Genomic DNA, 15,186 nt, shown 5'->3' with positions numbered 1-15,186 from the left:
AAGCTCCGATGTGATCTCTGCACAGGCGCAAAGCCCATTTGTGTAAGAGCACAGATGACCATTAGAAGAACCCAAGTTACAGGTAAGCAACCTGTCGTTCCACCATTCAGCATCCCTAGGGATGATATGTTCTGGTAGGCCAAGCTCACGGCTCACCTGGAGCATCTACCTACCCTTTTCGCTGTGGTAGAAGTAGGCTGCGATGTTATGGAAGGCCCTGGTGTGCCACCCTCAGCACATTGGCACCATTGTCAGTGACTATGAAGCCCTGGTAAAGGTTTGGCCACCAGGACTGCCATTCCTTCACTTGACTCCCGGTGACCACCAACAGTTCATCTGCTGTATCCAGCAGCTCCACATGCAACAGAGCCCACCTGGGCTTTGCTGCCTGGGATATGCTGGCCATACCAACAGCAGCAGATGTCATCCCCTCTTTTTTTCTGCCCCCACCAGTGCACTGTGAGGGACAGGAAAGCAGCCTACATCCCACTGTAGCTGGTTCACACATCTGTAGTGAAGTGAAGGCTGGTGTCAGGTCCTGCTGACTCCAGTAGCCCCAACTCAATCTTCCTGCATGCCCAGAACAAGGAGGGCACTATCCTCCTACTGAAGGTGGTGCATGAGGGGATCTGGAACTTGGGGGCAAGCATCTGGGGCAGCTGGTGTGAGCTGCTGTTCTCCATCATGTGAAACAGCTGGTCATCAGCAGCCATCATCTCTTCAATGGTCTGGGTTATGAGGCATGCCTCTGGGTGACCAGACCACTTGCCCACTGATCACACCCACTGTGTGACTGGCAATGTGCCCTGTTTAGGAACAGGAGCACATCCTTTGCCACCTCTAATTGAGGGCACAGCAGGCGGCCTAGTGCCGCCAGCAGGAGCAAAGATGCCTGGATGATACCAATGTGCCATCTCATCGATGACATCTCCAGCTGCTTGGTGTTCTTTTTCCCCTGCTGGCCTGTGCCTGGCAGTGGGTGCAGACAGCATGTGTAGGCTAATTTGGCAGAGCTCAAAGTGGTCCTACACAGTGCTGCCAACATTCCTGGACCACTTGGGTGCTGACAGTACTACTGGGCCTGCTGGTTGGCCACCAGCAGCAGCCCCACCGCCTTCTGTTATCTGTGGCTGAGAAGGTCCAGGTGCAATAGGAATGACGTTCTACTGCTCAGTGTCAGACTGGGCAGGGGTTGCACTGAGAAGGGGGATTGGGGGGCAGATTTGGCTGGCCCAGCAGCTGTCACCTTCTCCACTCCCACCAAGGGGAATTAGTGACTTGAGGAGTCACCTCGCTGCCCTACCCCAAACCAGCATCACCCTTCCCTCTGCTCAGAACCCTGCTCCTAGCCCTACCTCCTGGACATCTCTTCCCCCATACTAGGCCCTATTTAAAAGAAACTAACTAAACACCAAAAGTACAAAACTGAACCTAAAACTACACCAAAAGTACTACTCAATCCAAAACCAAATCTTAAACTAATTAAAAAGACTTAGACTAACTAAATCTGATAACCACTTTTAAAAACCCAATTAATAAAACTCCAAACATAAAGGAACCAAACTACAAAAATTAACCAGTCTATCTATCTATCTATACATACACACACACACACACACACACACACACAATGAGGGATCTCATCGATATGATGTGACAAGGCAATCTATAGCAAGGAAGGAGGGTAGGTGTTTTGTTTTGTTTTGTTTTGTTTTAAGAAAGACAGGAACAGCAGTGTTATCCAATAGGGTAGGATTATCCAAAGAAAAAGGCACATAGCAAAGTAATCTGGAGGGGTTAGGGGTCTGCAGGAAGGAACAGCAGAAGCAGCAGGACAGAGATCCAGATCAGAAGGTCCACAGTCCTCAACAAAAGAATAGCAGCAACAGAGGATCACCAGAGCTCTTCCTCAGAAGCCAGAGGGAGAGTAAAGACAGTCAGACACTGCCTGGTTTTAAATACATTTTGAAATTCCCTGCCCCCCCCCCCCCCCCCGCCAATGGAGACAGATTTGTCCTGACAATACTGATTTGAATGACAACAAGCCAACCAGGAGAAAGGAGATCACTAACCAATCAGCAGGGCAGAAAAATTGTAAACGAACCACAGTAATGGCAGCCACCTCATTTGAACCCGGCTTGACTCATCTCAAACTCAGACCAGTCTCCCATTTTGGGGGGCAGGTCTGGTTTGAACCCGATTTGGTTTTCCACACCTCTGCTCCTGACTTGATGCTTTTGCAGCTGTTCTGCTCCTGTACTATATAGTGTACAGAGTTGGTAAGCTTGCTGGCAAATTGGTAGTACACTTGTAGTACAGCCTACATGTGTAAAGAGCAACTACGTTCTCCAGGTTTCCAGGATACTTTGGTATTGGCAGTAAAACTGATTCCAGGCTAACTGTTTCGTGGAGTTTGGTGCTGTGGTGGCAGGGTGGTGGAGAGCAAAAGTATCATTGAGACAAAGGAAACTTGATTGCTTGATTTGAGACAAAGGAGCCAGGCAGGTGGTATTTAAAGTTGAGTGTGAAAAAGTTGAAGGATGTTGATTTTTCATATTGCTCTTAAGGGTTTAAAACTGCAATACAATGGACACGTACCTGGGGCTGGGGAAGGATAAGCATAAAAGAATATGGCGAAACTAACTACCCAGAAAACACGCCTAGGATTGTGTTGCAAGGCTTGTTCTATCACTGTCTCTTGTTTGTCTTGCCATACAAAACATTTCTATGGCCAACTCATTTCAGGTTGCTCCTCTTTATAATGCTTTTATTCATACTTATAAACACATGACATGTGTCTGGAGAAGGCAGAATCTTTGAAGTGTCTCCTCTGGTTTCTTTTCTATTCAGCACCTTCCTGCCCTTACCCCAGTCTTTCTTTTATACCGCCATATACCATTATGCAGATTTCATAAAGATGGCTCATGAACCAAAATCTGTGATTTCATCTGGAATTATTTTTTGCACTTAGATGCAAATAAATATGTTAGATTTTTTAATTAGACTACATTATCTGTTGCCTTACCTCCTTGTATGAATGGATAGAATCATAAAAACTGAAAGGTATGTTGAAGAGGGTGTTAAGAGGAGCTGCCTTGCCTTAGACTGCCATGAAAAGAACAACTTGCTAAACTAAAGAAAGTACTTGGGATGGCAAGGCTTTCCTAAAAGTTGTAGAGCCACAGCAGTAATGTTCTCCCTACATAGTAACTTTATATCGCTGACAACTTTTTAAACGTCAGTCAAGACACATGCATTCATCCAGGCTATTAATTAGATTTATTGTGTTAATATTTTTAACTGTTTTAAGTTTTAAATTGTTTTCATGTTTAAATTTTGTTTTAATTGTGTTTTTATTGTAAACTACCCAAAGACATAAGTTTTGGGCGGGATAGAAATTTGTTAAATAAAAATATATATACATGTAATTTGTTTGTGTTACTTTACATCTCAGTATTTGTCTTCTCTCGTAGGCTGGGCTAATTGAAGCTAATGGAGAGTTAAAGGTTTTTATAGACCAAAATCTTAGTCCTGGAAAAGGTAAGAACTTTTGTCTTCATTGACTTTTAAAGTAGATCTGTGTGTACTTCTTTAACAGGTTTAACAGATCGGTGTATATATCTTTAACAGATTTGGATGCAATTTTCCTTTCAACTAGTTGGTTTTCTTTCCAGGGATAGCTCCTTTGTCTACTGTATATCTGTTGGCATTCCACCAAGTTGCAAATAAACAACAAGTGAATGTTATGGCTTTATAGGTATTGGTCTAGGAATTTTCAAGCTTCTTGGACAACCTTCTAGAAATAGTGCTGTTTATTATATTTTGAGAAAGCCTTGCTTCAAATTCCAGCGTTCTTGGAGGCTACCCTGGCCTCTACTAGTAATAGACCTTCTTAGTTGCTGCCCCAGAGTGCTGAAACAGCCTTTCATGAGCAAATTTCCTGGTGCACCACAAGCAGGTTAAGGCACTTTGTTTCAGTGTGCTTTTGATTGCTAGTTTCTGTTCCACAGTTGCTGTTTTCTGCTGACTGGTTATTTTGGTGGTTTTTATTTAGGCTTTAAAATTGTTTTAACCCTACTCTGTTGTAAACCACCTTGAAGTCTTTTTCAAGTGAAATTTGGTAAACTGAGGTAAATTAAGTGAATGGCATGCTTTGCTTAAATTCATTTTACTCCATGGAGTTTGCTGTGGAAGAAAGGCCAGCTTGTGTTCAGCAAAATTAACTTATAATTTTGAACTATAAGAACACTACCTTGTGCATGATACATTCAAAGAAATCTCATGGATTTCAGAGGGAGAGATTTAAGAATGTGGTTTTATATCTCAGTGGCCCATGCCCATCTAAATTACAGTGCAGTTCCTGAAATATGCACTGCTTTTATTTTAAATATATTTTATAAAATATTATAGAACACTACTTTGTACCGAACATTTATTCATTTGCAGTGATGGAGAGGAACCCCATCTTACAATTGGACTCAGAAAACTGAACTGTGTTCTTCAGTTCTGTTTATTCAGAGTCCAACTTTTGAGCTAAGTTGGACACTGATGATACTATTGTGAGTGTGATGTCCAATCTCTCATCCAGTCCTCTCCCCACCCCCGCCCAGTGAGCCTCCTTCTCACTTGTATCTAAATCCCTTCTTTCATATCTGTTGACCTTGTTTGCTCTGAGGGAGGCCTTTCCCATTACCTCCCCTCCCTCAAATACATGGCATATTGTTATGGCTGCAAGCCAGGAACTAAGAGTCCTGGGAAATGTCATTTTGTCAGCACTGACAGTCTACATTTCCCAGTGCTCATGGCTCTCATACATAATCGTGTGCTAGAAATTGCGAGAGAGACTTCTTCCTTCCCTCCCTCCCATCGCTGCTAGAGCAGCAGCAGGTGATATAAGTGGGTAGAGGGAAGGAAGGTTCAAAAGGTAGAAATCTGAGCTGGAAAATAATTCTATAGGCTGTAATGTTCACTTTGTATTTAAAGCTAGCTGACCGGGTGCAGAGCATCTGCGCCCTTTGTTTTCCCTGTCTACCCACCATCCTTTCAGCCGTCCCCCCCACCCCAGCCTTAGCTGCCACTTCCTCTCAGCAACCGGCCTGGCTTCCACCTCCTCTTGCCGCCTGGCAGCCAACCTGGCTGCCGCTTCGCTTCTTCTCACCGGGTGGTGCCACTGCTTCCTTTCACTGGCCACTTGCCTTTCTCTCCACCTCCCCTCACTCGTGAAGTCTTGTGAGAGCTGCCACACATGGGATGTCTTAGTGAATTAGATAGATAGATAGATATTGTTGATTTGCCAAGATCCAAACCAGGAACTATAAACATGGAGACATAACTAATTCCTTAATTCACATATAATGATGTGAAAGGAAGCTCTTTAACTTTGCTATCTGAGTATGAGACAGAAGAACTAGTAGTAGTAAGACTATCTAGACTGTGTTAGCTGAAATAATTAAGTCATGAAGTTCATCTTCAAAGGAAATGTGAAAATTCCAGTGACCATCTGACAAGCAACATTTGAGACTGGAGATTTGTAATATTCCATTTATTTATTTATTTATTTATTTGATTTATATACTGCCCAGTATAAAAATGTCTAGATGGTTTACAGAATTAAAACATAAAATATAACACATTTAAAATTCTTAAGATAAAAATTAGATAAAAACATGTTAAAAACACATTAAAATTTAAAAATCGAATCTCAGTTGAAGGCCTGGGAAAACAAGTGCGTCTTCAGGGTACGTCAGTGTATTGTTACAAAAAGTCCAGCTTGTTGTCTGAGAAGCAGAGTGTAAACCCCTTCTACCTATGTTTGTATGCTGGTTTGCATATATGATTCCATTCCAATCTTATTTTGGGTTTGTTGTTGCAAACAAACTCTTTGAAAGTGGTTGTAATAGAAGTCTGTTTGACTTGAGAATTGATGTCAGTGGAATTGTTTGGCTTGTTAGCAGACAATTACGAAATGTATGCATCTGTCTCAAATGTATTCTTACCAACAGTTGCAGGCTTTGTCCCAATGAAAATAATTGCATTAAATAATATTTCTTGACAAATCAGGGTTCTGTATTTTGAAGATCTGTATGCCTCTTATGGCTGAAGTAAGAAATTAATAATTTCTACTGTGCTTTTTAATTTATGGACAATACACTGTTTCCATGGAGGATGTTGTATTCTATTGGTTGTTTTATCATTGTAGGTTTAGTCCCACAGGCTTATTGGTCCCATATTTTCTATAGCCTGCCACTTAAATGCAGCTAGGAAGAAAGATTTGTGTTGGCCTCAGCTGTGTGATATGCATGGCAATGAATGAATAAGACAAACCATTCAGCCACTCTCCCCCATATGTCTGAAATCTTTCTGTATTTAAGAAAAGAGAATGGCTCACTTTTTAAACTTGCCACGATTTCTGGAATTTGATTTTTGACCATATTGACCATACCAGAAATTTTAGTAAACTAGCTGAACCCGCAGAGTTTCTGTGTGATAGTTTATTTACTTCTTGGAGTTTTGTTGTGAGAATTTGGCTGGTTGTTCAGTTGTTTCTTTATTTTCCCTTGTGTCATGGACAGAAGGTAGGGGGATGGAAGGCGAGATACTGGGGCAAGAGGTGGGGGGATGGAAGGCGAGACACTGGGGCAAGAGGTGGGGGTGGTGGAAGGGGAGACAGTGGGCCAAGAGGGAGGGGGGAGGACAGGTGAGACACTGGGGCAAGAGGTGGGGGGGAAGGCAGGCGAGACACTGGGGCAAGAGGTGGGGGGAGGGCAGGCGAGACACTGGGGCAGAAGGTAGGGGGGAGTCAGGCGAGACACTGGGGCAGAAGGTGGAGGGAGGGCAGGAAAGAGACTGGGCAGAAGCTCGGGGGACGGGGGATCCGCCAGCCCTAAAGAGCGCACAGATGCTCTTTGGAGGGTCAGGTAGTAGCTAGTTATTATTTACACACCCAGGAGAAATAATAATATAGATTTTTGTGGGGAGTGTGGCTACAGTAGACCATCTAATTATCATTTTTTAATTTATTTTTTTTTGTGGTGGTGGTCAGACTGGCTACCGTTGTCCCTCACAGTCCAGTGTCTCGCCTTCCATCCCCCCACCTTCTGCCCCAGTGTCTCACCTTCCATCCCCCACCTCCCGCCCCAGTGTCTCGCCTGCCCACCTTCCCCCCACTTCCTGCCCCACTGTCTCGCCTGCCCGCCTTCCCCCCACCTCCCGCCCCACTGTCGTCTCTAAAGGCCCCCAGGTTTTTGTTTGTTTTGTTGTTTTTGTTGGTCCTAGAAGTCCCTCGGGTGTTTGTTTTTGTTTTTAGTGTTGAGTGCGGCTACTCAGTTTCCACTCAGAACTTAAGGGGGGGGGTAGGGGGTAATCTGTTTCTCCTCACAGTCTGGCTCGCCGTAGCTTTGTCCCCCCCGCAGCCCTTCAGTTTCCTCCCTCGCCACTTATTTTGCCCTTTTAAAAAACTATACCGTGGTCCCCTTTTCTTTGCCAGTCTGTACATTTTCATCAAGTGTCTCTCAATCTCCATCTCTATTATCTGTTGCCGATACATTGGGAGTGGGAGACCAACCGTTGAGTCTCGCGCCTGTCAATGCTCTCCTCTGTCACGTGTCCCCCACTGTCTCCCTCTCACGCCCATTCCCATGCCAGGCCCTTGAGTTTTGTTCCCCCCTCCTTTTGTGCATCCTTACCCCCTGTGCTCTGTCTTTCCATCCAAAAATTCTTTTTCTGGCTCAGCCGCCTCGTTGCAGCCGGGTTCTGCTGCTGTCTCTTGCCCCAGCCCGGGTCCTCTGGCTTATTGCCACGGCCAGCCTTGCTGCTGCCGGTTTGAGTCAGCGGCGCTCTGCCTCGCTGGGGCTGCCATTTCACCCGGCACGGCCTCTCCGCCGCCTTGCTGCTGTTGGGTTCAGCCACCGGCACTCTGCCTTGCCGCAGCTGGGCCTGACATTTCACATAGCCGGGCCCGTGGCCGCCGCTTGCCCCCACGGCTGGGCCCCCTGCCATCTCTGGCCTTCCTGGCCATGCCCACCAATGCCGCTTTTTGTGTGCGTGGCCGCTGGCCAGGCCTGCCACCGCCCCTTGCCTCCGCGGTTGCCAGGCCCACCACTGCTTACTTCTGCGGCCGGGTCCCCTGCCACCTCAGGCCTCCCCAGCCATGCTCGCCACCACTGTTTGCCTCTGCAGCCGCCAGGCCCACAGCCAGGCCACCTGCCACCTCTGTCCTCCCTGGCCATGCCCGCCTACACCTTTGGTCCCCTGGGTGTGCTGCCAGGTGCCCAGCCAATCAGCTGGCTTGTTGGGACGCACATTCCATGGCACACCCAGGAGAAATAAATATATAGACATTTAATATATTTCAGGATTTGTACCACATGGTGGCAGTATTTGAATGGAAATGCCTGTCTAACTCATTCAAATAGAATACTGAAAACCTCATAGTACAACTTGGAGACATAAAAGTTGTGTGTGTCCAAATAAAATTAGTTACAACTGAGCACAGTTGAAATCAATATGATTAAGTTACCTGTGGCTAACTTAAATCCTATTAATTTTAATGGGCTTTAATTATGACTGACTTGCTTTGGATGCAGTCCTATGGCTATATCTTATATACTCTTAACTGAAAATTTCCAGTGTAAACATGGATAGGATTGGGAAACTGTGACACTGTAGAGCTGAAGTGGGGTGAGTAAACTGGTTAGGTGATAGAAATGATGACAAAAATGTATCAAGGAGTTAATATTTGAACAAGGCAGATGTCCATCTTTAACCCGTATCTGGATTTTGGGGTAGATTTCTGCGCCCAGCTGCATAAAGTTGTATAAACAAGCAAATCACTGCATTCCCAGCTGTGTTTTTGTTGTCTGACTCTTATCTGCACACTGGTACACAATATATCCACAATTATGGCCCCTCACCACTCATGATATTTCTGTTATTAATAAATATATGGCACTGGGTAGAAAACTACCACAAAATAAATAGACTTTCTATGGTGGGGTGGTTTCTATCCCATTCTCATGTTAAGTCAGTTGGGATAGGGGAGAACACCCTGTTTCTCATTGGAAACTTAAATTTTGTTTCCCCTAGTGATGATAGTCTCTCAAAATAAGTCTGAGGCACTGCATAGTTCTATTCTCCTGAGTTAGGGCAGATGAGACCAGGCTGTCCCACAATGTCAGACCTAGTGTTTGGAACAAGTAAAGCATTCAGAAGTGCACCTCTTCACACACTCTAAAACCTTGTTGAAGCATGTGTAGGGGGTGATTCAAATGAGCATCTCTCTCACACAATTATAAAGGATGTACCAAGAGCACATCGGTGCATCCACCAGTGATATCAGGGCATCCTTGCCATGGACCTGATGTTCTCACATATGCAAGGCAATATTAATCTGAACCTGCCCTGAGAGAATTGTGGTGGGGGATAACTTTTATTCCCAGTGTATAGCTGGCAGAGGCTCTCCTGAGCAAGGAATTAGCCTGTATAGATACTGTGAGGCACACCAAGCCAGAACTACCCCCAGAGATGCAACCATATTCACTAAGGGAAGCACTGTCATCTGTGTTTGGCTTGGATGGACAGAAGACATTGGTGTTGTATGTACCCAGGAAGTGTGTGCCCAGGACAGCTGACAAGAAACCAAGCAAAAGAAGCAAAACAAACTGGCCTGTAGAATGTACCTCCCCAGCTCCCAGATTGACTAGATCGGTCACAGTGTTTCCTTTCAACTAAAATGCTGAGAACTGGGATGCTGAAGCATTAGTGTGTGGTTTGAAATAATTCATTTTTCTTTGCTAACAGCTCACATTCTCAGTGAGTTGTGCAGTTGCACAGGGCATCTTGCTTGGAATGTGGGAGCCACTGCTGCACTCTCCTGGAGTGAAATGTTAAATTATTGTGGGTTCTGTAACCTGAGATAGTTGGGGTGAGCATCCAACATAACCACTTGTGAGTAGGAAGTCCTACTCATGTGTAAATTATAATTACTCCAGATAAGAGGTTAAGTTTGAGACTCTAACATAAGATAGACCTTGTCTGTAGCATCTAAGCCAGCCAAGGTATACAGTGGGTACTGAAAAGAATCACCCCCTTTGATAGACCTTAAATTCTGGTTCCCTTACATCCTGAAATGAAAACACAAAGAAAATTCCCTTCACCAGCTGTACTTATCCAATGCAACCTGTAACATGCAACTGAAAAACATCACAATTACAGTCCAGAAAAAGTGTCAGAAATAAAAAACAAGAATTACTGAGATTGAAAAAGGATCACCCCCCCAATGTCAATATTTTGTTGAACCACCTTTTGCTTTAATAACAGCCTTGAGTCTGTTGGAATACTTCTCTATCAACCTTGCACATCTAGACGGAGCAATATTTGCCCACTCCTCCATACAGAACTGTTCAAGTTTGGTCACATTGGATGGTAGGTGTTGCTGGACTGCTATCTTCAAATCTCCCCACAGATTTTCTATGGGATTTAGGTCTGGGCTCTGACTGGGCCACATGAGGACGTTCACTTTTTCCTCCTTCAGCCACTGTGTGGTCAATTTTGCTGTGTGCTTCAGATCGTTGTCATGTTGAAAGGTGAATCTTCTGCCCATCCTCAACTGTCTGGCAGAGGGTATCAGGTTTTCTTCCAGAATCTGACGGTATTTTGCCCCATCCATTTTTCCTTCTACCCTAACGAGAGCCCCGGTCCCTGAGGCAGAGAAACAACCCCACAACAGGATGCTGCCACCTCCATGCTTCACTGTAGGTATGGTGAGCTGCGTTGGATTTACGCCAGGTGTACTGTTTGGTGTTGAGGCCAAATAGTTCAATCTTGGTCTCATCTGACCATAAGACCTTTTTCCATTTGGCATCAGAATCTTCAAGGTGCCTTCTGGCAAAGCTCAAATGAGCATTAATGTGGCCTTTCTTGAGAAGTGGCTTTCTCCTTGCGACTCTCCCGAACAAGCCACATTTTTTCCACAACACACCATACCTACAGTGAAGCATGGAGGTGGCAGCATCCTGTTGTGGGGGTGTTTCTCTGCCTCAGGGACCGGGGCTCTCGTTAGGGTAGAAGGAAAAATGGATGGGGCAAAATACCGTCAGATTCTGGAAGAAAACCTGCTACCCTCTGCCAGACAGTTGAGGATGGGCAGAAGATTCACCTTTCAACATGACAACGATCTGAAGCACACAGCAAAATTGACCACACAGTGGCTGAAGGAGGAAAAAGTGAACGTCCTCATGTGGCCCAGTCAGAGCCCAGACCTAAATCCCATAGAAAATCTGTGGGGAGATTTGAAGATAGCAGTCCACCAACACCTACCATCCAATGTGACCGAACTTGAACAGTTCTGTATGGAGGAGTGGGCAAATATTGCTCCATCTAGATGTGCAAGGTTGATAGAGAAGTATCCCAACAGACTCAAGGCTGTTATTAAAGCAAAAGGTGGTTCAACAAAATATTGACATTGGGGGGGTGATCCTTTTTCAATCTCAGTAATTCTTGTTTTTTATTTCTGACTTTTTCTGGACTGTAATTGTGATGTTTTTCAGTTGGATGTTATAGGTTGCATTGGATAAGTACAGCTGGTGAAGGGAATTTTCTTTGTGTTTTCATTTCAGGATGTAAGGGAACCAGAATTTAAGGTCTATCGAAGGGGGTGATTCTTTTCAATGCCCACTGTATATCCTGCCAGGCTGTAGTGCATTTAGCTATCTATAACACTATAGTCCTTCATACTTTCCTGCCGCCCCAATTACTACATAGAATACGCGCGCTGGAGGGGGGAAAGCGGCGGGAGGGGTAAGTAAACCCTCCCCCGCCCTTAAAGGAACCCCCCACACAGTGCCAGACCGCAGCTCTGCGGTTCCGTGCACACCCCTAGTTAGTGCACTGCATGTAAATGATTCATTCTCTTATTTTAACTTTTAATTGTTTGCCTATTGTAGGTGTTGTTTCATTAGTTGCTGTTCACCCTTCCACAGTAAATACCCTTGGAAAACAACTTTTGCCGAAAACATTTGGACAGTCTAATGTTAACATTGCACAACAAGTGGTAAGAGTCCTGTTGGAAAACCTAATCACCTTTCAAATTGTATTTAGGGCCTTTTTATGTATGACCTCCCCACACCCAATTACTGTTTAGTGTCTCTTCCCCCTCACCCCACCCCCCAAAGAACATACTGTTCCTGTGGAAATGTAAATATAATGTATGTTGTTTTAATAATTTCCATTTTTACGAAACTTTGAGAGTTGCATCTAATTATTTTTCAACATTGATAATTTACATATAGTAAAAGACATGAACACGGACATGCAAAGAATACACAAATGTGTTTCCTTTGACAAGTTGAGTATCCAATGCATGTGGTAAAATTAATGCTTACAGTTCGTATGATTCTGTACCAAGTGTGGGCAAACTTGGCCCACCAGCTGTAGTTGAACTACAGTGCCCATCTTCCCTAGCCACAATTTCTTATGCCTGGGGATGCTGGGAGTTATAGTCCAAAAACAGCTGGAGGGCCAAGTTTGCCCACCTCTGCTCTATGCCTATATACTTACTTTTAAGGTAGCAAAAATATAATGTGTGAAGTGGCCATTTTCTCCTAAAGTACCTTTACACCGGAAAAAGTACTTCCACTTGCAGAAGGTGCTTGCGCTTGGTTCCTGGGGGTTCCCTCACCACATTCCATGCTATTCCCAAGGGTCTCCTTACTTGTGGATGTGGGACAGGCTGTGCTCTTCCTACTTTTATATCTCTCCTTTTCTCCCAAGACCATGACAGCACATGCACGTTGTCCCACTTATATCATCACAACAACCCTGTGGAAAAAGATTAGGCTGAGATGGAATTAGACGCCAACATTTACCCAGTGAACTGCATAACTGAGCAGGAATTTGAACTAGTCTTCCTTACAGACAGTGTTCACATACCGTCTTGACTCCTTTCTTTCTCAGTATAAAATATGACTACTTCCTTTAAAAGTTAATATAAATTTAATATGAGTGACATCTTTATTAACTTTAGTTTATCTTAACTATAGGTTATTGGTACACCCCAGAGACCTTCAGCCCCCAATACTATACTGGTAGGAAGTCCGCATACACCCAACACACACTTTGTATCACAGAACCAGACTGCAGATTCTTCACCTTGGTCTGCTGGGTAAGTAAAGTTTATTTAAATTCAGCAGACTGACTGAAACATTTGGAGTGCATGCATTAAAATACTTTTTCTTGTTAAAGTTTTGGGAGAGAGGAGAGAGAAAGGAACTAACTGAGATCTGGGGGTCCAAACCCAGTTGGTCATGCTCAAAGACACAGAAATTTTTGTACTATTAGGTTTATAATAGTTTTATCTTGAGATATTTTACTTCTATACCAGGGCTGCTCAACTTTGGTACTCCTGCAGATGTTGGCCTACAACTCCCATAATCCCTGGCTATTGGTCACTGTGGCTGGGAATTATGGGAGTTGTAGTCCAAAAACAGCTTGGGGGAGGGGCAAGGTTGAGCATGCCTGTTCTGTAATGACATCTCTTAAATTCTTTGGGCCAAAACTGTTAGCATTCAAACATAATATTATAGAGGTATCTAACCCAGTGTCTCTCTTCTAAAAGGTTTAATGAAGCTAGTATTAAGGTGTCTGATTTCTTAAAATTTAAAATTGCATAAAGCAGTTGTCTTCTTGGTAATTGCATATTGCTTGGGGGTGCGTATGCAATTCATTGCGTTTGTTTATAGAAAACGAAACAAAAAGGGCGAGAAGAATGGCAAGGGTTTGCGGCACTTCTCTATGAAGGTTTGTGAGAAGGTTCAGAGGAAAGGAACTACTTCCTACAATGAGGTCGCAGATGAGCTAGTTGCAGAATTCAGTACCGCAGATGCTCACATCTCACCAAATGAATCGGTAAATATATTGTCTGTTATGAATGCAGTAGAGGAGACAAATTGCAACTTATTCTGGAAATTCTGAATATCAGGGAAATGACTTGACTAGCAAGCCAGGGGCTGCTGGTTCGAATCCCCGCTGGTATGTTTCCCAGACTTTGGGAAACAACTATATCGGGCAGCAACCATATAGGAAGATGCTGAAAAGCATCCTCTCATACTGTGTGGGAGATGGCAATGGGTAAACCTCTCATGTATTCTACCAAAGACAACTACAGGGCTCTGTGGTTGCCAGGAGTCAACACCGACTCGACGGCACACTTTACCTTTACCCTCATAAAACCCCTCCTTCTTATACTGTGTGTATTGAAAAAGCCCATATGTAGATACAACCCTTACTGCTAGTTTTCTGACTTAATGTGCACCCTAAATCTATGTAATATTACTGGAGGAACTTGATACAGTTGCAATATTACCTCTGTCTACTATGTAAACTTTTTAAATATTTTAACCACACACATTCTAATACTTTTAATTAATGTACCGTGTCTGCAGCAGGCTTATGATCAGAAAAATATTAGACGACGTGTCTATGATGCCTTAAATGTCCTTATGGCCATGAACATTATTTCCAAGGAGAAGAAAGAAATCAAATGGATTGGCCTACCTACTAATTCAGCTCAGGAATGTCAGAATTTAGAGGTAAAGAAGCAAATAGCAATAAAGAAGCATTTGCCATAGCACTACTTATTCTGCATTAAATACTACCAGCTCATTCTGTGAATGGCTTCATTATGCCCCACAAACTGATTTTGGTTGAGTAAAAATTAGAATTTAAAGTTTTTAAAGGTACTTTCTGAATAGAGCTATATTTTAGATTTTTTTTGAAGATCTGGAAGACTTTCTGTTATGCAGAAAGAATGTATTGCCTTTTAATGCTATCCAAGTGAATACCAGTAATACTGCCTCTAGCAGCAAACCATGGCTTGGGTCCAAAGGGATGCATTAGAAATGTGATGTGAACCACCCTGCGCCATTTTTGGAGGGACAGTATATAAATAAAATAATAAAAAATAAATAAATACCTGAAGTCTTGGGCTTGTTTTAATTGAACAGTTGGTTTTCATACTTTATAAGAAACTGCTTTTGAAGTCATCCTTCATTTCAAAAGTAGTTGAACACCTAGCTTGGGGTGCTGCTTTTTGTGAAGAAGTGTAAAGCCTCTTTGGACTCACATAACTAATTTTACAGTTCTTTGGATCCTGGCCTGTGTGTGTATTGCTTTCATTTCATACTTGTTTGT

At 43.7% G+C, this 15,186-nt stretch overlaps 1 protein-coding gene across 6 annotated transcripts in view; it reads left to right on the top strand.

Annotated features, from left to right (window-relative positions):
• The window catches only part of TFDP1 (transcription factor Dp-1), an 84,244-nt gene that overhangs the window by 31,623 nt on the left and 37,435 nt on the right, over window positions 1–15,186 (top strand). For 5 of the 6 annotated variants that reach the window (XM_053308191.1, XM_053308188.1, XM_053308187.1 and 2 more), the window contains exons 3-7: window positions 3,474–3,540; window positions 11,943–12,049; window positions 13,038–13,159; window positions 13,737–13,902; window positions 14,439–14,585. In XM_053308191.1, the coding sequence (XP_053164166.1) occupies window positions 3,474–3,540; window positions 11,943–12,049; window positions 13,038–13,159; window positions 13,737–13,902; window positions 14,439–14,585 (609 nt within the window). The remainder of the gene's footprint in view (window positions 1–3,473; window positions 3,541–11,942; window positions 12,050–13,037; window positions 13,160–13,736; window positions 13,903–14,438; window positions 14,586–15,186) is intronic. The other variant, XM_053308193.1, reaches the window with a different exon arrangement.

The sequence above is a fragment of the Hemicordylus capensis genome, chromosome 3 (genome assembly GCF_027244095.1).
Source record: "Hemicordylus capensis ecotype Gifberg chromosome 3, rHemCap1.1.pri, whole genome shotgun sequence".
Lineage (NCBI taxonomy): Eukaryota > Metazoa > Chordata > Lepidosauria > Squamata > Cordylidae > Hemicordylus > Hemicordylus capensis.
The sequence above is the reverse complement of the archived record's forward strand: the minus strand, read 5'-3'. Positions and strand labels throughout refer to the sequence as shown.